Genomic DNA, 22,440 nt, shown 5'->3' with positions numbered 1-22,440 from the left:
AATGGCGCCAACGTGATCAAGCTTTTAGGTCGTTATCTATCTACACAGCCACAGCTTTCTTAGAGTCATCGAAATCGGTCTACCTTACAAGCCTCCCACTCTTCCACTCTTCCTTGCTGTTGCCGTCGTGTAAGCACAGTAAATTTGACGTTCCTTCATGGCGAAGGGTCATGGGAAATCCTCTGCCACCTCTGCTACGAAAAAGAAACATGCTAAAAAGCATGCTGGTCCGGTAGACGAGCCCATTCCCAAGGAGAAGAAACCCAAAGGCAAGGACAGGGGGAAGAAAAAAGAACCCAAGCAAAAGATATACATTGCTCCAATTAAACCAGCCCCCATCCAACCAGATCCCCTTGAAACCACTGGTCTCGCGCACAAACTCCCTGCCGATCTGCTTGTCGTACTACGCAGTTTCAACAAGAAAGCTCAACCCACCAAGCAACGCGCGTTGGAGGAGCTACAGTCAGCATGGGTCGACAAGTGTCAGAAGGAGGGTGAGGATAGTCCACTTGTCTATACGCTGGTGGAGATGTTGCCAGTGTGGGTGCGTTGTGCTGTATACAACGATGGAGCATACTTTAATGATAATCTAGCTGCATCACATATCAGCCCTTTTTATACATCCTTCTCGCAGGATCCGCGCTCTGACGGCCTCGTTGCATACATCTTTTCTCCAAATCTCTCCTGTACGGGACCAGATCCTCTTCTTCTTACGTGAAACGGCAACACCCTCTCAATTGGAGAGTATCCTGGGGACGTGGTGCATAGCCGCACATGATGTTGATAGGGTAGTCTCGGTTTCAGCACTGAAGGCGTGGAAGGACGCTGTTGGCTCGACTACCCAGAGTCATCTTGTGTTGGATGATGGCCGCCGTGCGTCGCTTGTAGCATTCGTGCAAAAAACAGCACTGTATCCTTCTGAGATGTATGTACATCTTAATCCTGCTCCTCCTGTTCCACCACCACCCCCGCCGTCGAAAAAAACCTCAATCCCGACGTGGAAGGACGACGGTGAACAAAACTCGCGGACAAAGGGGGATGAACAAGAAGAGGATGAACAGGACCGCAAATCAAGATTGCGCGTTGGCGCACTTGGTGTCGCTAGATGGATCTTGGGTAATCAATTCGTTTCTCAATCTTCGCCGGTTTTCCTCACAAAATTTCAGAAAATATTCCATCGTCGTCTGAAGATCTCAAGGGGCTTTTACTTGATCCAGTGCTCTGGACATCTTTGCATCATGCAGAAAAGTGCCCTTGGGCGGCCGTCGAACCCTTTGGATGGGGCCAACCCAATGTTCGCAAAGCTGCTTGGGCGCTTGTCCAGACACTTCTTACCACTCAAAAAGGTGTGCAATTACTAAATAAATAAAATCGATTCATGTTCACAGTTTTTAAAGGGCATTTGAAGCCCGTCGTTCCGATCCTGGGTCCAGCCATCCTGCGGTCAGCCTGGGTGGAACCGGATCTGGCCGTACAAACGACCATGTGGCAACCATTACTCACCTTTTTGAAGGGTATTTTCCTTCCTTGCTGGCCCTTTTGCACTGCCGATAATACTTTCAGAATTTCCAAATTCCTGGGAACTCGAACTCGAACTCACAGGAATCATAGACGAGGAAGGCGAGTCGAGCTCAGAAGACGAGAGGGAGATGGATGAGAGAAGTAAACCGACAAAACCAACATATGCATCGACGATCGGGCGACCCTCGTCTGCTTATCGAGAATTCCTCCAATTTTTGGAATTGGGGTGTTCGGGATCGCCGATGCAAGGCTACCCTACAGTCATCATAATTCTCTCATCCATCCCATCTTCGGTAAGCTTTGCGTTCCTGACTTTAAAATTTTCATTAAAAATGAACCATAGCTCATCGCGTCATATTCCTCTTCCCCATTACCCGACCTCTTCAAATCCTTTTGGGCAGCTATTGACAGTCGCGCTTTGAGTTCTCTACGCCGATCAGCAACGTCTGCTGCATTTCTCGCGTCCCTTTTGGAATGCATGGTTTTCTTGCTTAAGAGGCTCAGGAGTGACGAATCGCGCGACGGGGTTGATGCTGGAATCATCCCGCGTTCATCCTCAGAAACAGTCGAAGGTCTTGGTCAAAGTTTGGTCAAGCAGGAGTTCACTCGTGTCTGGAATGAACTGGCTGTTGAGAAGCTGAAGGTCGAGGAGAGGGCTGCCGCGAGACTCTTAGCACAGACGTTGGAGTCTTTATACGACATGAACTGGGGTACGTCTTCACATTGGGACTTGTGGGGTCGTACTGATTTTCCCTTAGGACTGTTCAACTCTGCATGGAGCGCCCTCTCAGAAGCAATGAGGCATGCCGAAGAGACGAACTCGAGCATAAATTTGACATTCAGCCTGCTGAAGGTCTTCTACAACCGGTTCAAAGATGGAACTCCCTTGAAGTTTGCTGTATCTGAGCTCCTGGTTGAGTTATTAATATCATCCGTTGACAAATGCAGGAAAGCATTCGATTCTGGTGTACCAAAGAGTGGCAGTAGCCCTTTCGATGTGCTCGTTGCCGCTCTTGATCAATTTAGGGAAGGCTTGTTCTTCGACATCAGATTTTCTGAGGTAAGTGATACGACTGTCTACCTCACTAGGTTGAACAATGATTCTGTAAAGCCTTTCGATAACCTACTCTCTGAACATACCTACAAGTCGTTCACGTTGTCACCGACGCTTGTGCTTTCTTATCTCCTTCATCGGAATGATGACAAGAAGTCTCTCGGACTCTGGCATTGCCTCCTTTCAGAAATAGCTCTACAGGGCGACTTGGCGCTAGAGTCGATCCCCCCGCTGCTTGCAGCCTCACGACAAGGCCATCTCCCAACCCATCTGAAGCCGAAATTCGACGAACTCGATGGTTTATCTGGGGCTCTTCTTGTCAAGGCCTTGACCGGACCTTCAGGATCGAATGAATTAGCCATCGTACGCCAGCTATTCCTGTCATCGGGTATGTATTTCTGTTCGCCACTCAAACTGTCTTCTAATCCATCATCCCACATCAAAGACCATTTCCTATCCGAGCCGGGTTTCCTTGCCCTTCTTCGCAGCGTCGTGGAAGCATTCACTTGGCAGGTCGACTCCGTACTTCGAGGCGACAAAAAGCACGATGCCTTGTCTTTGCTAAATTTCGCCCCTTCGTTAGACTTGATTTCCGCTGTCTTTGCGCAACCTCCCAAAATGCTGCCCTCGCTGGACGAATTTGATGCCTTGCTTCCAAGCATCTTCTTTTTTGCTTATCTTCTGCCATTGTGCCACGGCGTTGATGACGGTGCCCATCCTACCTTTGGCGTGGCCCGGGATCTTTGGACCCAGTGGATCAATTTAGCTTCGGTAACACAGAAGGAAAGGGCTGTTGGGGTCATCAAAGCACAGTTGAAGACATTCATCACAGACACTCAAGTTCGGCCACTGTTAGTCGACAGCTATCTCTATCTTGACAAAGTCAGACTGATACCACCTTCAGACCAGAAGATATCCTTCAGCTGTTGTCCCAAAACTTGCCTGGGGTCCGGGCCGAGATTGTCGCTGAGATATTCCCATCGGCCGCAGAATTAAACGAGATGCTTGCAGCTATACCTGCAGATGCAATCGATCCCAGCATGGGAGTGATCGAACCACTGATTCCCCCTGGGTTCTCAGAAAACGAACAGGTTTCTATTACGGGCGGGACAGACAAACGTGGCTTTTCCTCATATGCCCGCATCGTTGACGCCCTGCTGCGACTATCCACGCAAGATCGGATCCACGCGAAACAAAACCTCTGGGCACTGCGCCACTTCATCGTTTTGTCTGTCTACGCACGCGATTTCCAGAGCGTATCAGCTCCAGTACGTCCAAGTCCAGTCTTTGCTGCCACTAGTGCGTTAGCAGGGGTGGGTGAAGCTTTTGGAAGGGTGGATCAGATGACGGCATACCTCCTTCTTTCCAGTAACGACGAACAATGGAGGATTAAAACGCTGAACGCTTTTCTGAGCGGGATGAAGGAGGAGCTTGTGGGGTTGAGCGCCTTTTTGATGGACGTGATTTCTTATGCGAAAGAAGGTGATGGTGTGAGGGACACAAGGGTTTTGAGCGTTGTGCTCGATCGCATTCTTGGCGACATTGATGTGGAAGAGGCTGATATGTGGATACAACTAGCAAGGAAGTTAGAACGTCTTGGTGTGTTCGACCCACTCTCATTGGAGGCTCCGTAGCTGACACGAACTCGAATACCAGCACCACAGACTGCGATGACCATTGCAGCAGCTATTGCTGCCACTGGAACTGAACCCCAAAAACTTGACCGCTATCGCAACGAACTTGCAGCCTCGCTCCTTGGTATCCGAAGTGATATCAACGGGCAGGGGCTGCTGACACTGCGAAAACTAGCCGCAACCGCACCAGATCCTGACTCAGAAGTAGTATTTCTGCCACAGGTACGGGCAGTGAACGTTGTCAAAGTATTTCAGCAGTGGGTTGCGAGCGATGATGAAGATGTTGGAGAGGACGTAGAGAGTGCAATGATCCACGTCTACATTCACCTCACTCCAATACTCCAAAATCTGGCCGGCAATCATTGGGAGTTCATCTTTGATGTTTTGGAAAGCGTACTTGAGGTGGGTTGTTCTCAAAGAAAGTATATCTGGAAACCTCATTTCATCTTTACGGTCTAGAACTCACAAATCACGGATGACGAAGCGCTTGTGCCGCTCGCCAATGCTCTGCGGTTGATAATCGTGTTACAGGACCTGACAGTCACTAACAAGCTCCTCAAAGCGGACTGGGATGAACGTAGTAGCGTGCTATTGACGATGGTAAGGGATATCGCCCAAATTAGATCAGGTGTGCTTATCAGTCTCCCTCCAACTATTGCACACACCTAACATATTTTACAGACGCCGCAGCTGCATCCTTACCACGCTCAACTTGCCGCGAACTCACTTTGTCAATTGTGCACAAACTGCCACCTTCGCTGATAGATCACGATACATTAGCAAATGTTTGCCTTTTCACTCGTCACCCATGTCATTTCGTTCACGACGCCGTTTGTCAGATGTCACATCTCATTACAGACTCGTCCGTCGATGTCCAGAAGATGGCGTATCAGCTACTTCGGGTCGCTGCGAGAAAGCGGACAGAATATCTAGTCATCGAAGCGGCAGCGGCCGCCGTCACTGAGGCCGAACGCGAAGAAGAAACGCCTGTGGTACAGGAGATAAAAGCGGCTGGGTTGATTCCTGCAGAGCTTTTGGACATTGTGCAAGGGGAGGCAAGACATTTCGTCATAGACGATGACGATGACGACGACGAATTGGTGTGTTTGAGCATGCACAATCGTCCTTATGAGGCTAACCATCGTGTAGAGTTTGTTCGGCTGGATGTTGGGATGGATGCTCATCTTTGATTTATTCACGGATGCGGTATGTCTTGAAGACGTGATAGCACTACAGGAGATCTGACTTTTCCAACAGTCCTTCAAAATTAAATCGGGCTACGTCGAGCAGCTCAGGAATTCAAATCTCATCGTCACGCAATTCATTCCCACATTGTTAGGTCTCTTGCGACTGGATGAAGGATTGCCTAAAGTGTTCAAATGTGACTCCTGGTTTGTGGATGAGTTTTACATTGAACGTCAGTTTTGAAGGATTTGCTTTCTATTCTAACGCTCATTGGTTGCCATAGTTTATGAAACTGGAACACCATCCATTACCCTCCGCGTTCTCGCTGCACATCTCTTCTACCGAGCCCTCCTTTGCGTCCCCTCGCTTATTCATACCTGGGTTTTGGACTGCAAAGATAGACAACTTACATACTGCGTGACGACCTACACTTCAACATATTTCTCACCTGTGCTCATACGTGCCGAGCTCGCACACGTCCGTTCACCTGAAGCACAGGCCGAGCTGGCGGACGAAAACTTGAGCGTCAAGGTATCAATGGCATTGAACGAGGTCGTGGCTTCGTACCTTGTTGACGAACATCAGCTGGAGATAAAGCTCAAGATTCCAGTGGATTGGCCTTTGCATAGGATTGAAGTCAAGGATACGAAACCCAGAGGTGTGGATGAGGATCGGTGGAGAGCATGGGTGTTGGCTGTTCAGCAGACGATTTGGGCTCATGTGGGTGCTTGTGATATTACACGAGTAAAGACGCTGATGCTAGTTGTTGCAGAATGGGCGCATAACGGACGGGCTAGGTCTGTTCAAGAAGAATGTAACATTGCACTTTGAAGGGCAAGTAGAGTGTGCGATTTGTTATTCGTGAGTGCTACTCCGTTTTTTTCGTCGACTATGTGGTTGATGACGTTGTAATAGGATCATCAGCGTCATGGATGGCAGTTTGCCAAAGAAGCCTTGTAAGACGTGTAAAAATCGATTTCACGCGGGGTGTTTATACAAGGTGAGGTCCTGTGAGGATTGTATTATGAAGATCTCTAATGGAGAGTTATAGTGGTGCAATTCAAGTCATTCATCAAGCTGTCCACTGTGTCGATCGGATATCATCTAGAGAATACGGTTATATGCTGCTTGCATGCACAATCTTAGAAGCGCAGTTTAATATTCACATGTTGTAATATTTGCCAAGCTTAGTTACCCCAAAAAAATGTGAGTTCACGTGATCAGAATTGCTGCTCGACGGCAGCCTCAATGACCGGCCTATGTTCTTCCGACGTATTGGGGAGAGAACTGCGGCTGGGGCTGACTAGATGGCATTCGCGGAAGGGGCTGGGTCGCGTCAAAAATCATGGGGAGTCGAAAGGGAGTCTGTCCAAATCAGGGTATCCACGCCGTTCCCCAAAGAATCCCGTTTGGGTTTGAATAAATACTGCATCAACGTCATTCCTTACCTTCGGTTTTCTCCCCCCATGTCTTCTGTTCCCCCGCCTTCCATGCCGTCCTCCACCAGGCAACAGTCGAAGCTCGTCGACGAGTCCGTTCCTGCCGACCTCAATATTCCCGACAACTACGTCCAGCACACTCTCAAAACAATAAAACCCCTTCCACCCGTCACTTGGAGTAACTGGACCACAGAGCTCGACTATCTCAACGTCGCTATCCTCACCCTCACCCCCGTCGTTGGCCTTGTTGGTGCCTACTTTACAGAGCTCCGTTGGGAAACCTGTCTTTTCGCTATTTTCTACTACTACGTGACAGGCCTTGGCATCACCGCAGGCTATCATCGTCTGTGGGCTCATCGCGCATACAACGCATCATTGCCTCTGCAATATTTTTTGGCTATCGTTGGTGCAGGTGCCGTTGAGGGTTCTATCAAGTGGTGGTCACGAGGTCATCGAGCTCACCACCGTTACACCGACACCGACCTTGACCCTTACAATGCTCATCGTGGCTTTTTTTACTCCCATGTCGGTTGGATGATGATTAAGCCCAGAAGGAAGCCAGGCGTCGCAGACGTTAGCGACCTTGCAAAGAATCCCGTCATTCGCTGGCAACACAAGCATTATATTGCGCTCATTTTCCTCATGGGCTTCATTCTTCCAACCGTTGTTCCGTGGTTATTGTGGGGAGATGCTCAAGGTGGATACATATATGCTGGTGTTCTCAGGTTGTGCTTTGTCCACCACGTACGTGTTTACCCGTCGATTTTTTTGGTTTTGCCTGGAGCTAAAAATGCTGTTCAGTCCACATTCTGCGTCAACTCGCTTGCGCATTGGCTTGGAGAGACTCCTTTCGATGACAAGCACACACCTCGCGACCATCTCATAACCGCATTGGCGACAATTGGGGAGGGCTATCACAATTTCCACCATCAGTTCCCTATGGATTACCGAAACGCCATCAAGTGGTACCAGTATGACCCCACCAAGTGGTTCATCTGGGCATGTCAGAAGCTTGGCTTGGCTTCCCACCTCAAGGTCCGTTCTTTTTCTCCCTTGCGTTACCGTCCCTGACGAAAAAAACCCATCGCTAGGTTTTCCCTGACAACGAAGTCCGAAAAGGTCAACTAACGATGGAGTTGAAGAAGCTTAGGGAGACGCAGGAGAAGCTGTCTTGGCCCAATGATAGCAATGACCTGCCTGTGATCAGTTGGGAAAGCTGTACGTCTTTCATCCTTCCCATTTTTCCTTTCCTAACCGTTCCAATCGGCTAGTCCAAGAGCAAGCTCTGAAGCGACCTCTCATTCTTATTTCCGGCTTTATTCACGACGTCGGAACATTTGTTGATGAACATCCCGGTGGCCCACATTTGTTGATCAAATTCATTGGCAAGGACGCTACAACAGCCTTCTTTGGCGGTGTTTACGATCACTCAAATGCTGCTCACAACGTACGCGTCCTCTCTGTGCATTTCTGATGGCACACGCTCATACTGTATCTTTCATAGCTCCTCGCAATGAAGCGCGTTGGTGTCCTCCATGGAGGTGCACCCCACGGCCTGGAAGATAAGATGATACCACCCAGTCAACGGCTGAAGATTGCGCGGTACACCGAGCTCACGTCTCCATACAACAGCAGCACCGCGTACTCGGACGGGGAAGGGATGCTCGGTTGATATAATTCGCCCGCTGGTCGCTGAATTTTTGGGTCTGAAGGAAGGAAAGGAATACCGCAGATAGAAGTGTTTATATAACGACGATTCGATGACGCCGACATTACATTTGGTCATACCTTTCTTTTACAAAGTAGCATATTACGAGTTTTCGCAACGCAGCTGTCGTGACTAGATCATAGCTTTGTGTGCCAATGCATTATAATTATATCGCATCTAACTGAACTTGCAGCAGCTATAACTATCAAGGGTATAAGAGGTCATCGATCAAATCCTCAAATCGTGAATAAATACAACCTCGAGAACTTGCTCGGAATAATCTTGGCAATACCAACTCTCCGATTCATTTTCACCTTGATTAGGATCACACCATGGTCACACTCACAGCCTTCAACGTCCAAAGAATTCTGGGCGTTTACCCCGAGCGCTTGCCCGATGTTCTTCCGAAGGTCTTCGAGCAGCTGCAGGATGAAAATCTAGAGGAAATGGCGTTGCATAACTACGTCGTACGTTTTTATCAAAGGCCTACGACCATTTTCTTTCACGCAAGTCAACGATTAAACAGGTAGCGATTAAAGACAGGTTCGCCAATGACTCGCGGCCAATGGGCCATATGGGTTTTGATTCGTTTGGGGAAGCTGCGTTCGAGAGTGGCATTGTACCCGCCATGTTAAAGGTCACTCAAGATCCACGGACAGATCCAGGCCATGGCCTGGCATCATACTCTGCATTGGATTCAATGATCCATCTAATGAGGACGGGTACTGCAGATGAGCGACGCGCCTTGCTGAAGGAGTTGCTCGCCAATGACGTTGTCGAAATATGTATCTCCGTATGTTCTCTCCCTACCATCCCGCCTCACCGGCCGTTCATCGGCTACTCTACCATGATAGAAAATCGACCACCCTCTCGCGATTCATCGACAGTTGGCCACCAACACAATCCGTAACCTCGCCTCTGAGAGTTTCCTGGGCGAGTACCTCACCAGCAAACAGACGTCTGACATCATGGTCAAAATGTGTGAATTCCTCCTGGAAGGCCCCGACTTTTATGTGAAGCAGATGAAGCATCGAGAAACGACCTGGCAGAGCTGCTTGTGTTTCGGAAATCATGACGTATGTTTTACGCATACCTAAGATCACTCTGCTCATGAACATCGCAGACCTCACCCACCAAAGCGGCCCAATATGCACCCCGTTACTACGCGATGGCCCAAGAAAACGCTGCCTGGGCGATCCACGGGCTCCTCTGCCGCGCTCCCCCGCCAAGCATGCAATACCGCTACGAAATTCTCACCCATAATCCCGAGCTGCTTCCCCTACTCTTCCAGTGTGCTTTAGTGGCACGACATCCATGGTATCCAGAATCTCAAGTCGATGGTATCATTTGTGAAGTGATCACCCTCCTTTTCTACGTCTCGCCACATTCAGTGCCAGGGGTAATCGACGCCGTCGATGGTGTAGTGAAGGAGATGGCAGATGAGGATCGAAAGGTTATGATTGATATCTTCAAGCTTCTCACTGCTCGTCCTCAGTGGCCAGAGATGCTCATCGCCATCTGGAACAACATTGATGATGAGAGATGGCAGGATCTCAAAACGTGGGTTTTACGCATTGCCTTTTGTGTTCGTGCTCATTTCTCTGCTTTATAGAATGTCCCGAGACAGGGTAAGGCTTCATCACGCTCAGATGCCTCTAGGCAACGAAGAATTCCTGGCAATCTTCGAATATCGGGGTAAATATCAAACATAAATCCAATCCTTTTCACTAATCCTATTTCACAGGAGGATGTCGTATATGTGTAGAACGTCTCATAGCCACTCTAACCCACATCGCGGACGAATGTCAAGTCTCAGACGCAGACCTCGTATTCCTCCTTCGCATCGGCAACGCAGCTTCTCAACCCGTCAAAACAATGCAACAAATCTTTTCCGACACTGACTCTTACGTCTGGGTCGAACGTTCCTTCCAGATCTTTCGATCCCCAATGTACACCGTCTACACGGAGGACAAAGTCGACCCACCTCTCCAAATAGTCGAAGAACCCATGATGGGGCCAACAGCTTTCGTACGCCTGCTTACCATGCTCGCCACCCGCGATCTTCTTGAGAAGATTCCGAAATGGAAGAAACTCCCAGCAGGAATATCAGGCACGACCACGTTAGCGCAGGTGAAGCAGATGACAGGGCCCGAACGGATCCGAACCCTCCTCCCCCTCGCTCTTCGTCGTGTAACGGGACACAGAGAGTTAGGACACAAGCGGATAAAACGCGACAACGAAATGGACTTTGCAGGGTTCGCCTATTCATGCGCAGCAGAGCTAGCAGCGGCTTTGGTTGCGTTTGATGAAGCGACAGACGGCAAGTACCGAGACCTGTTACATGGCGCAAGGAAGGAGCTAGTGCTTTGCCTTGGGAACGCGGCGGAGATGGCTATTGGGATCAAGCACTTCAAGAGGGCGCTTAGCTTTGCGACTGGAGCTGTGGAGGCGGCGAAGAACCTCCCTGCTCGTGATCAGGTTGAAGAGACAGTTATCGCTAAGAACCTCAGGAGGGTGGATCGAGCGCGGGCTGGTCTGGGGCAACTCGTGCCAACATCGCGATGAGATATCACACAAGACAACATTTCAGTATCGATCTCGGTCTATTTCCTGAACGTGTGGTCTTGCTCTACGGCTTCCACGATATCTTACGGCCCCGTACTATGCGCTATTACACTAATATTATCTTGCTAGAGCTTTGCTCAGGAACCTGCCTACCAACTGGATTGGCCAGATTAAGCACGACACTGCAAGGTAAATGGAGATCTCACATAATAAAGCTCATCGCACTATTGACAGGGATATACGTGATCCCAACTGTATCAAAACGTGTTCTCTCATCGTACACACATCGCGTAAAGTCGTAAATAGGGGGGGTAACTAACTGACCAATTAACAAACAATCCTTTTCCACAGCGGCATCCTCAAAACTACCCTCAAGCCTCCCTCTTCTTAGGTTTTATGAGACCAAACAACTTGCCCCGTTTTTCCTTTGCGAGGATCTGCTCATGAACCTCTCGCTCCATCTCCTCTTCCGTGACTTGCCCGCCAAGGGAGTACCAAACCACGCTGAGCATGCCTAGAGCTGCTGTCAAGACACATCTACGCAACAGACCCGCCGTCAGCGATCGCGTCCAAAGTAGAAAAAGAAAAAGAAACGTACCCAAACATAGCACCAATACCCCTCGGTCGCCATCCCAAAATTTGTGGGTAAGGACCCAAAGGAAGACCATGGAGGTCGGTTGCTGAGGCAATGCCAGCAGCGTTTCCTGACGTGGGGATATTCAGAGCTTTACAGTTATCCAGCAACTTTTGCGGGACGCCGTAATGCTGTTGAGCCTGCAGAGGCGCTTCGACAAACTGGACGGACAGTCCGACTTCGAGATGCCATTCGATGTGACCTTTGGCATTCCGTTAGTTTACATCCACCTGGTACGAAGGACGACGTACAATGCAAAAACCACACTCCAGGGTTATCAGCCACCACTCGCATCGTCGCTGATCCCATGGATGGGATTCCTACCACGTCCCTGCGGATGGGATTCGCCTGCCCTTCTACAATGGGCGGGTTCAGCGTAGGGTCAGAAGAAGTATAGTCGGTCGCGCGGCCAACGAGCATGGGTTTGTGTCCGTGCAAATGGCTTAAAGATCGTCAGGGACTGTATTGCGGTTCAAACTAGACATCACCTACAAAGGATGTTTTCCGGCGTCTCCATTCTTAATCACGATATCGATGACATCACCATACTCAACGACGAAGCTCGTAGGTCCGTAAGCCCCTGGAACCGTCGCGTTCTCGCCCAGTGTGAGCTCGGACAGGACAGCAGGGACGAGGGGATTGTTATGCGTGATTCCATTGAACATCCCTCTGTTGGTGCCGTCGTCCATGGTGTCGAAGGAGACTTCGAGCTCGATCGTCTTGGTTGCGGCGGGCTGAGCCTCGACGATGACGGGCACGAGGGCTGTATCGTTCACGTCATGGTACTCATCCACGAACCCGTTATCGGTCAATGTCGCGGAGGCGTTGTAAATGACGGAGGATGTGACGTCTGTCGGGAGGTCAGGAAGATTCTGAGAAACTGCAGAGAACACGTACTGGGATTTAAAGCCGGTGGGACGACGTCGAACATGTCTGTGTCCATGTTGGCGTGGATTGCCCAGTTGGAGGAAGTATCGTTGCGCGCTGTGACGAGGACCGAGTACCGCTGTGCAACAGTCAGGGCGATTAAGTCTATCGGATACTCTTCCACGTCAGTCTATAAACCCAAACTATCAGCTCGTGCAGCAGAAAGCAAGAAAGAAGACATACGCCGTCGACTTCTATGATACGCATGTCATGTCCGTCGATCCAGAAGTAGAACATGGCGAATGCGGCCGTGTTGACGATACGCAAGCGGTATGTCTTTCCTGGTTGGAAGGGCAGGGTGGCGTTTTCGTTGAACCCAACCGCATTTGTGACAGGGGCTGGATTTGAGCCAGCAATAGGCCCGAGGTAGGTGGAGTTTTGGGCAAAGTACATTAATCCAGATTCTGAGGTTTTTTTTTTTTTTTTCAGTAAAAAAGTCGATGCAAAAGACTAGAGACTTGATTACCAGGGACGGGCTCGGCACCTCCAGGATTCGCAATGTTGATGAACTTCTTCAGCAAGACAGCGTGTTCTTCGTGATACCAGTCCCCAAGAACAATAGTGAATTCTTCGTCGTATGCTGCGACTTCTTTTGGAGGGTGAAGAACCAGAGGTGCTCGCAGACCGTCGACGTATTGACCCTTTAGGCAAGCGTCGGGTTAAATGCGGCGGAAAAGTAAAGAGGAAGTTGCATACAGATGAGTGGCCGTGCACCCAGTAGGTGCCCCATTGGCCAGAGGAGTTGATGGGGACGATGTAATCGAAGGTACCACTAGGGGGTATACCACTAAGGCGGAGTTAGGAGGTGAGTGGGCACGATAGGGGAAAAGAAACACCATTCGCTAATGCCTTGGGCACCGTCCATCCAAGATGTAGTGTTGAAAAACATGCCATGGTGATGCAAGGTGGCAGAGTCCGAAAGAGAATTTGTAACGTGGACCAAGAGCGAGTCAGTCGTCTGCACATTGACTGGCGGTGGCCTGAACACTTGTTAGCAGCGAAATACATTATGGGCATTAAAATTTGCTCACGGCCAAGAGCCATTAACGCCGACGACGCGTCGTGGAAAGAGGCCGTCTGGGTTCGCGTTCTGGACGTAGGTAAGGTTCCACCATATCTCCTGAACGCCAGCGAGTGCGGGGCTGGCCAACGCAGCGAGGAGGATGAGTGAAATTGGCAACATGGGGAGAGCGGCGAAAAGGGCTCAAGAACATTTATAGGGCAAGAGTGATAACTTATAAGGGTATGAGAAAGGTGCGTTCCTAATCTGATAAAACTTTAGGAGATAACCCTGCCGATGTGCCAAGGGAGGGGCCGAAGATCCGGTTTCCATGTGTGATGAATCTTATCAGATGGGAAGATCTTATCGGATAAAAAAAGTCATCTGATAAGGGTTTTTTGATGCACCTGAATTACGGAATGAATGCATACACCCATGGCTGGTCTCGACAGCTTTATATCCTGCCCCAATATTCTCCCCCTCTCCCTCCGAAACCTCCTCCCCTTCGCTCCCTATGGCCAAAAACCTCTTCTCCATCCCCATTTTTTTCATCGTCTTCCGCGAGACTCTCGAGGCCGCCATCATCATCTCCGTCCTCCTTGGTCTCGCTGAACAAATTGTACACGAAGATGGCTCAAACTTCAGGGAAACAAGCACCCTCGTGAGCGAGGCGGAGAGCAAAGGGGAGTCCGACCAGAACGAGAACCTCGACGACGCCGTCCACCGTCGCCGCCTTATCCGCAAAATGCGCATACAGGTAACGTTCTTCCTTATCTACACTTCTTTCACCTTTATTTAAAAGCGTGTTTAGATTTTTGCTGGGGCAGCCCTGGGTTTGTTCGTGGCTCTCGCCATTGGCGCCGCGTATGTCTTTAACCCTCCTGTCAAAGTGTCAATCTAACTTTTCCTCAATTCAGGTTCATCGCTGTCTGGTTTACCAAAGCATCTAACCTGTGGGATAAGGCCGAAATACTGTGGGAAGGTACGTTCACGCGCATATATGGAGGTCACCTTTTTTCAAAGTATCACCCTAGGTATTTTCGAGCTCATTGCTTCTCTCATGATTTTCGTCATGGGTGTCAGCATGCTCAAGATGGACCGAGGTATGCGATATCTTCTCCGTTCACGTCTGCCGTTACTAACTCCGTGAAATAGCCAAGGCGAAATGGCGCATCAAGCTCACGCGCGCATTTGACGGTAAAAGTACGTTCTCCTTTCCTTTCTTGTCCATGTCCTGACACCAATTCCCCGCTGCAGAAGTAGATGGCGAATCTAAAGCCGGAAAATGGGTCCTCTTCATCCTGCCACTAATCACAGTCCTCCGAGAAGGTCACTCACCCTCTTTCATCTTCCTTACTTCCTCTCACACTTCAACGCACAGGCATGGAAGCTGTCGTTTTTGTAGGAGGCGTCTCCCTCGGCCAACCCGCAACAGCCATCCCCATAGCCGCCATCGTCGGAATAATCTGCGGTCTCATCATCGGTTTTGCAATCTACTCATTCGCCTCTCGGTCAAGTACATTTTCCCTTGGCCCTACCGTCTTTCCGCGCTTACTCTATATACAGCATTAACCGTCTTCCTCGTCGTAATGACCAACCTTCTCCTCCTCATCGGCGCTGGCCTCTTCTCCAAAGCGGTCGCTCAATTCGAAATGAACTCCTACGCCAAGCTCCTCGGTGCCAAAGGGGACGATGCATTAGGCAACGGGCCAGGGTCGTACAGAGTTCAAGGCAACGTCTGGCACCTCGATTGCTGTTCCCCCAATAACAAATTGGGCGGGCAGGGATGGTCGATCTTCGGCGCGATCTTTGGGTGGTCGAATAACGGCTCGCGTAAGCCATCCTCTGTACTTCTATGCGCAGAAATTAACGGAAATTTTAATAGTGGGAACGATACTCGCATATGTATTTTACTGGATAGCAGTCATCGCCACGCTGGTATACTTGAAATTCAAAGAAGTTCGTCTCGGTCCTCCCTCCCTTTTTAATAACTGACCCACCCTCTCACCACGCCAGGGACGAACGAAACTCTTCGGGAAAGAATCAGCAGTAGCCATCCGCCGTCAAAACTTGCGCAGGGAAAAATCAGCGTCACAAGAGGCTGAAACATCGTTGAACGAGAAGGCGCCTGCGGATACGGTTGAGGTTCTGCCGAGGGCTTGATTCGTTTTTAGTTTTGCCCCATCTACTCACACACATTATACACCCCGAATAACGACGATATGTTATGTACTTATTTCCTTGCGATATGACTTGGTTGGATAAATGGAATATGCTTTGAACTACACTCTAATTATTTACAGGGAATGGAAATTGTATAGAAATTGTCTCTGTAACCGACTCACGCGGACTCACCTTCGACCTCCTTGGACAGGCCTTGGACTCGCCGATGTAAGCCGATGTATTACAGTAACGCCAAGGCCCAAGTGGCTCGCAAATTTGCCGCGTCTGGTAAACGGAAGAATTATATTACTTGGCGACGACGTCCTCGGCGTTATCTGATAAGATGTACGTACGGAGGAAAATCAAATTCTTTGAAAGTTGATGAATCATGTGTTTCGACTAGGCGCATGCCGCCGCGTGCAGGAACACATACTCGTACCCCAAGTGAGGGTCTGGTACCCTCGCTTGGTTGCGAGTGCATCGGAAATTTGTAGGGTCTAGAATTTATTCCGGAATTTTCCTATCAATTGTTGATCAATTGTCGTGGCAGTAAAATCATAAATGTTGCGGATTGGTTGCGGACGATGGAAAAAAGTAGGTAAAGTTCTTGCAACGCATGGTAAAGTGGTAGAATGTAAATACGCCCTTCAGGCGCAAACTTTACACCTCTCTTGACTCGTGAAAAATCGCAGAGTGTACTCTTTTGTTCTGGGCGTCTTCCTGTGATGTCATTACAACGTCGCACCGGGCTACTCAGAGTAAATTAGTGCCGCCAAAACCAGCTAGCCTCAACACCGTAACAACACACGAGGTCCTAACCATATACGTTCTCTCATATGCTTTCCAACCGTGGCAAGTCGTCTATTCGAAAACGGAGTAAGTGAGAGATGGGTGGCGTTATCTGATAAGAAAACGAACCACGATCGCGTATCTCGATTGATGGGCATTTGTATAGCTCATGAACTGCGAAACGGAGCACATTGAGTCCTGTGACGACGGCATGCGAAAAAGCGACATCATCTCCGGTAAACAGAAATAACTTGGCTGTATCCGACCAGCTCAATCCAGGCATGGAGAAAGAAGAAAATCGAATTTGGGGTGTTATCTGATAATGAAAAAATCGTAACAAACCAGACACCCATGCCATTTTGTGACGGCCTCCGAGAAAGGTACGGAAGAGGTGGTGAAAAAAAATATACCAAGAGCAATTTTTTGGTATGCGGTGACTGCTGGTGACTGAGCGGTGCGCGATGCAAACGGGGAAACATCCGGCCAGGTTCAACCTTGTCTTAAATTGCACAGTGCCGAGACTTTATTATTTATCAGATAAGATGCAAAAGAACGATGACGTCGATGCAAACCTTGAGTTTGGTCAGTGAGCAGATATCCCGATATGGTGCATCCTTACATGTGAATCGTCGCGGGACTCGAATAAAGCTATCTGATAAAAAATTCAGGTGATAAGGTTTTGGAATAAGTATGTCAGTAAGAAATGGGAACGCCGCGAGGGACTACTCTGCGCGCATGACTTGGAGATCCGATTCGTCCCAACTCGTTGGAGGGCTAGCACCACGAGCATTTCGCTTTGAGTGCCGTCAAGGTGTCATGGTCATGGAGTGTATACTGTACCGAACTGTATGGTGGCAACGGCAGACGGAGCGTTACGCGCCCCGAAGGATTTTTTTCGGCAACCGACCGGGCGTTACGCGTTACTTTGGTCCGATAGGCAACCCCCCGGAGATTTAGGAAGACGATGTTACAGAAGTAGATGGTCGGCTGGGCATACAATGATCCTGGCAATGCCGGGGTATTCTACCAGATTTTACCTATATTTTAGTATCTGTAGCCCCGCAGGGACAGAAAATTTTGTAAAAATGGACTTTTTTTTTGGTCATTTTCATAGCAACACGGCCAGCGTTACGCGTTACTTTACCTGAAATAAGCAACAAAATCGGGCCAGGGTTATGCGTTACGTTGCCACCATACAGTTCGGTACAGTACTCACGCGTCACGGATTTGATTGCTGTCGCGTTCCTAGGGCGGTAAGGCGGCGGGTAAGTTCTTTCTCAAGAAATCGATCAGCCCTGAGGGCTGAGTGCGGAGCTCACAGACAATACACGATAAGGAGCAAGCGGTCATGGGAGAAGAACTTTTTGAACTTTGACTGTAAGCGAACTGAAGATTAACTCGGAAAGAATAATCAAGTGAATTCACGGCAAGTTCACAAAAAAAAACATTGTGAAGAACGCCGGGTAAGCAATTGGATGTGAAGTGCAGGATTAGTTTTGACGCACTTTCGGACCGCCTCAAGACCGCCTCGGATTTTATGCCAGTCCTTCTAAGCTTGTGTCTTTCTCAACGATAAGCGCGGTCGTTCCGCGAAAATAAAATGGCAAGCTCGAAGCTCCTCGAAAGCAAATTACTCTTTGTACAGTTGACTATATCCTTCTTAATTCATATCAAGGGCCTCTTCAGAATTTCCCATCCCACATAATCACACATTCTTGTGGAGCGTCCTGGAAAGGTTGTACGCAGCCGAAATCAAGGTGACATGACTTCAATGTTAAAAAGGCATGAGTTGTGATTGGAATCAAAGAGATTAATGACCTACGTGAATCCCTGAACTGCATTTCCCAACCTGAAATTTTATAGACGGAAAGTCAGCCTAGGCTGCGAGCCAAAATTAATTTATGGACGCACCCTACTCCAGCATCAGAAATTTCTTCTGTGCAAAGTCCGACGTGGTTCAGGTAAAGTAAGAAGTCCTTCGACAAAGACGTGAGCGACGTTCCAATTTATGTTGCGAGCCTTACCTCAAACATCGACACCGCCTTTGGGATCAAGGTTCGGTCGCTTTGACCTGCACGCGTCAATGCCTCGATGCACCTATTGAAAAAGAGAGTTCCAAAGAGTTTACCACACGGTCCAGCTTCAAGTCGTGAAGAAGTGACGCACCACAGCGTACACAAGCAAAATGTGCCCTCCTCACCTCCGACGCCATCCGCCGTCTTCTTGGTATCATACCGATAAACGAGGTTCTGAACGATTTTTAGGTTAATACTATGGTTGTGAAGAAAATAATAATCCCCCACATTCGACGTCAAGCCCCCTTTCGCGGGTGTTTTTAAAATCTGCTTCAAGGTGCTCACAAACCTTGGATCGGACTAGTACAATTGTTACTTCGGAGTTATTGCGGAAAAATGTAGATGAGACGCACAGCTTGCATGAAGAAAACCAGCGGCATAATTAGCACTGCTGCGTCGACCACGTCCGTTTCCTCGTAGCTTTGTCCAAAGAATTTGCCCTCTTTGTTCCAGGCCCTGTGCATGATTTCTTCGTAGAGTTCATCGCGCGCCGCAAGCCATTTGTATCTATTGGGGCAGGGAAAAGATCTTTTGTCGGCTAGACGGAGACCTAGTTTATACAGTCAATAATTGTTGAATGTAAATAATGTATTTTTTGTGACCTACCACGATCCATAGCGACCCTGCGATGGTAAGTATGAGAGGGTGTTAAAAAATTTCGGTCGTTCAACGTACCAAAGCATAACCTTATGGAGGGGTAGGCATGAGAATAAAATATAGAGTAGAGATGTGGCGCACCTTGGAGTACTAATCGATTTACGGGCGTGAGTATAATCATAAGTAGTCAGGGGATTCAACACACAGTAAAATGACGTTGCGTGTCTCGGACTTCCCTACGCAACATCCATTTTTTTTTCAGAAAAGACATTTCTTTTCCGCCAGATGACTTACCAGATGGATCTACAGAGTACCAATGTTGACAGAAGCTCGATGATAAAAATAGAGATGACGTACAGATCGGTATCCTTGTAGTGTTCAACCACATCTGAATTTTGTTAGAAGCAGATCCAAAAAGGATTGGGTGTCCTTACAGTCGACACTTAATATCCAGGGTTTCGGTTAAAATTGGTATCGTCACGAAAAGATTCACTTACACTTCTCTGACCAGAACCCTATCCAGTCGTTGGAAACGCCAGGACTACTAGAAATACAGCAAGCTCACCAGTCGTCATAGCTCTGCATTTACATGTCAGGCAAAGACTGTCAACGGTCAAGGAAAATACGTACCAAGGGTCTTCCAAACTAGAGAATATTTCACGTCAACCATCCATCAAACTAATCAAAATGATCAAAACGAACCTTTTGTCCTAGGTAAATACAATCCATTCTATAGCTCGACAGTCAGAAACTCAAGGCGTACTCAGCAGCTTCGCGTAACTTACAACTCTCCGTAAATATCCTTCAGCAGCACCTCGGTCTAAGTCAAGCGAGGACATCGTTTTTCAGAAAACGTACCAGTTGGACATGGTCTATCGCGCCGTTCCCAATTCGTACCGGTCGCGATCCTTTGTGTCCATCTAAATGGTCGAGCTCAATTTCTTCAAATTCTTTGCCGCCTGAAAAAAAGAGTGCGTTTCATATAGAGGAAAAAGAGAAAGGAAAGGAAAGGGGGAAGATACGGACCATGGATAGTGTACATAATTTGTAAACTCCCATCTGCATTCTTGTTCCTAATCCGTTCAAAGATGAACCCGAGGTAGGCTTTATCACACGAGGTTGAAAATAGATTGAAAATGATCAGGATAGATTGAACTCACCATTGGCCTCTTCAGTGAACCCAAGGCGGATTAATGCGTACAACGTAAAAGAAGAGTCACGAATCCAAGAAGCACTAAGTGAAGACCCGTAAGAAAAAAAATAGAAAGAAGAGAGAAGGCAAGGCAAAACATACCGATAGTCCCTGTAAATTAAACGTTGCTTAGAGACGCTAGACGAGATAAATGCTTTTTTTTACCAGTTTCGAACACCCCCGATATATTCGGGAAGACTGAATGTTGGACTAGCAACAACGGCACCTGACAAGGGGTGCGTGAGATCGTCGATAGACCGATTTCCCAGCACACATCACATACCAGTTGGCTCATAGATCAACAACTTTAACGCCAAGGCACTGCGATGAACAGACTCCTTCCAAGAGCCCGTGTAAGTGGATTTGCTGATCCAATCATACCAGTAATGATTGGTGTTCTAAAATAATTGTTGAATGATGCTTGACACGACAGGAGGAAAGTTTCACTACTTACATGAAGCAGGGAATGAATAAGTTCCTTGGTCAAGAACGGGTCATCGAGCGCTCGGCTCCTAGGGGTGTCGACCATACTTGCGTCCCTTTCCGATACGAGCTCTGCCGCCCCTTTACGCGTCTCAGGCGAATGTTCAGCCTGAGAACGGGCCTTGGCATCCAATTCAACGGTGGTCAAAGCCTCATTCTGGCCAGACAGTGGTGCACGAATAACTTCCGTCGGCGGTGTCCTCAAAACGAACGTGACTATTTGGCCCTCAGAGAGCGTGAAAGCCGACTGGACGGCAAGCCCCTTGTGGCCTTTCTCTGAGAGGTCGATGAGCTCAATGTCAGGCTCTGGATCGATCTGAGTAATGTCCTCCGTGCTCTCAACCACGTAGCGCAGGTCTAGAGAGAAGCTGTCTGAATCAAAGACGACTTTGTGCCGTTTCGGGCCAAAGGGTATGCTGGTGTCTTCGACTAGGGTTGTTACGTGGGAGGAGCGGGCATAGTTGAATGCTGGAGCGCATTGCATGAGAAGCGGGACTTTTCCGCGAACACATTCGACGCGTCGAACTAGCCAGGGAAGGAGGGGCTTGTGTGTGTCGAGAATGCTATTGGGCTGCCGAGGGCGTGGAAGGAAGTCTAGCAAAATTATTTAGTTGATAGTACCAGAGGATTGAGCTGTAAAACGTACCTGTGATACTGATGACACCCTCATCGTTCATGAACTTGGTTTGGAGGACCTATTATATTGAATAGTTAGCTATTGCTCAAAGGCTGTTATCCCAGGTACATCGCTTAGCACCTCGACTTCGATCTCCTTGGGACAAGTGGAGAGTTACGAACATTGGAGCTTGGAAGGTAATTCTGCTTCGACGTGAAAGGGATCGTCGGAGTGATGGAGAAATGTCCACCCTTGTCCTTGTCCAAGATCCGAGCGAAGACGGAGGGCGAATCGAAGTTTGGAACGCAGTAGCTCTCAACTAACAGAACTTGCTCAGTCCTTCCTATATTATAGCAAGAAATATAGCTCACTTGATCCGTCCAAGCTAACCAATGCAGCCGTCCTGAGATTACCGATCCTGGGGAAATACCGGTATGAAATTCAATAGAGGAAAGATGCTACGTCATACTGACAGTCCATGATCAGCAATGGGAATATAATCGCGGTCATCGCCTGGAGAAATTATATTCATTGTGCGTTTGTACGCTCGTTTAGATAGGGTGAAGGGGGGGTCAGATGTGCGGCGAGTCAAGACTACGCGCCTGATTCCAGGTATTTGAGGCAGCATGGCATCAATGATTAATTCCGCCTTCTTGACAGAAGGGTATGACAAACCGTAGAAGAGGTTATCCGGCAAATCCCAGAAACGACGGGCATCCCGGGTGTATGTTCAACAACGTACGTCCGTTCAATCTCGGCTGAAAGTTCAGAATTATACGTTGCGTGGATATGTTGTATTTTACAAAAAGAGTTGCATTTACAGCAATGCCAACAGCAGAAAATATACGAATCCTTCCC

General features: G+C 48.6%; 6 protein-coding genes and 1 pseudogene across 7 annotated transcripts; 4 read left to right on the top strand and 3 right to left on the bottom strand.

Moving 5' to 3' along the window:
- Nucleotides 1–157: 157 nt before the first annotated feature.
- LACBIDRAFT_304430 (uncharacterized protein) lies at nt 158–6,502 on the top strand (the record flags this gene model as incomplete). Its single annotated transcript, XM_001884807.1, has 19 exons — nt 158–544; nt 594–1,116; nt 1,167–1,346; nt 1,398–1,514; nt 1,564–1,814; nt 1,865–2,231; nt 2,280–2,581; nt 2,633–2,963; nt 3,021–3,426; nt 3,480–4,174; nt 4,232–4,611; nt 4,669–4,837; nt 4,891–5,309; nt 5,359–5,415; nt 5,467–5,626; nt 5,678–6,114; nt 6,167–6,255; nt 6,310–6,394; nt 6,446–6,502. 19 exons carry the CDS (start codon nt 158–160, stop codon nt 6,500–6,502), a joined length of 5,412 nt encoding a protein of 1,803 aa, XP_001884842.1.
- A 366-nt stretch (nt 6,503–6,868) lies between these two features.
- Nucleotides 6,869–8,720, top strand: LACBIDRAFT_295043 (delta 9-fatty acid desaturase protein). Its single transcript, XM_001884806.1, has 5 exons — nt 6,869–7,577; nt 7,635–7,868; nt 7,925–8,051; nt 8,105–8,280; nt 8,338–8,720. Exons 1-5 carry the CDS (start codon nt 6,885–6,887, stop codon nt 8,503–8,505), a joined length of 1,398 nt encoding a protein of 465 aa, XP_001884841.1. The 5' UTR covers nt 6,869–6,884; the 3' UTR covers nt 8,506–8,720.
- Nucleotides 8,721–8,873: 153 nt separating this feature from the next.
- LACBIDRAFT_304428 (uncharacterized protein) lies at nt 8,874–11,106 on the top strand (the record flags this gene model as incomplete). The annotated part of the gene is made up of 6 exons (XM_001884805.1): nt 8,874–9,008; nt 9,068–9,334; nt 9,396–9,617; nt 9,665–10,101; nt 10,154–10,236; nt 10,286–11,106. 6 exons carry the CDS (start codon nt 8,874–8,876, stop codon nt 11,104–11,106), a joined length of 1,965 nt encoding a protein of 654 aa, XP_001884840.1.
- A 229-nt stretch (nt 11,107–11,335) lies between these two features.
- lcc10 (ferroxidase, multicopper oxidase) lies at nt 11,336–13,856 on the bottom strand. The gene is made up of 10 exons (XM_001884728.1): nt 13,699–13,856; nt 13,504–13,647; nt 13,364–13,454; nt 13,134–13,308; nt 12,851–13,071; nt 12,638–12,797; nt 12,233–12,590; nt 11,992–12,182; nt 11,705–11,942; nt 11,336–11,643 (listed from the first exon to the last, which is right to left on the bottom strand). Exons 1-10 carry the CDS (start codon nt 13,848–13,850, stop codon nt 11,478–11,480), a joined length of 1,896 nt encoding a protein of 631 aa, XP_001884763.1. The 5' UTR covers nt 13,851–13,856; the 3' UTR covers nt 11,336–11,477.
- Nucleotides 13,857–14,181: 325 nt separating this feature from the next.
- LACBIDRAFT_252499 lies at nt 14,182–15,830 on the top strand (annotated as a pseudogene; the record flags this gene model as incomplete). The annotated part of the gene is made up of 9 exons: nt 14,182–14,424; nt 14,479–14,531; nt 14,585–14,649; nt 14,702–14,770; nt 14,823–14,996; nt 15,049–15,183; nt 15,234–15,500; nt 15,553–15,626; nt 15,684–15,830. Coding segments are annotated over 9 exons (1,227 nt in total).
- A 1,016-nt stretch (nt 15,831–16,846) lies between these two features.
- LACBIDRAFT_304425 (uncharacterized protein) lies at nt 16,847–17,098 on the bottom strand (the record flags this gene model as incomplete). The annotated part of the gene is made up of 1 exon (XM_001884727.1): nt 16,847–17,098. One exon carries the CDS (start codon nt 17,096–17,098, stop codon nt 16,847–16,849), a length of 252 nt encoding a protein of 83 aa, XP_001884762.1.
- Nucleotides 17,099–18,190: 1,092 nt separating this feature from the next.
- On the bottom strand, nt 18,191–22,114 carry LACBIDRAFT_191312 (glycoside hydrolase family 15 protein; the record flags this gene model as incomplete). Its single annotated transcript, XM_001884726.1, has 26 exons — nt 18,191–18,385; nt 18,442–18,468; nt 18,531–18,595; nt 18,644–18,716; nt 18,786–18,868; nt 18,923–18,994; nt 19,048–19,244; nt 19,301–19,317; nt 19,370–19,380; nt 19,433–19,441; nt 19,497–19,527; nt 19,586–19,659; nt 19,922–19,936; nt 19,994–20,021; nt 20,077–20,093; nt 20,150–20,250; nt 20,318–20,395; nt 20,452–20,525; nt 20,586–20,594; nt 20,649–20,709; nt 20,767–20,881; nt 21,106–21,560; nt 21,613–21,661; nt 21,765–21,901; nt 21,954–22,000; nt 22,056–22,114. 26 exons carry the CDS (start codon nt 22,112–22,114, stop codon nt 18,325–18,327), a joined length of 1,965 nt encoding a protein of 654 aa, XP_001884761.1. The 3' UTR covers nt 18,191–18,324.
- Nucleotides 22,115–22,440: the final 326 nt, after the last annotated feature.

This window comes from Laccaria bicolor, genomic scaffold, assembly GCF_000143565.1.
Source record: "Laccaria bicolor S238N-H82 LACBIscaffold_27 genomic scaffold, whole genome shotgun sequence".
NCBI classification, from domain to species: Eukaryota; Fungi; Basidiomycota; class Agaricomycetes; order Agaricales; family Hydnangiaceae; genus Laccaria; species Laccaria bicolor.
Note: the sequence above shows the minus strand (reverse complement) of the source record. Positions and strands in the feature narration are given on the sequence as shown.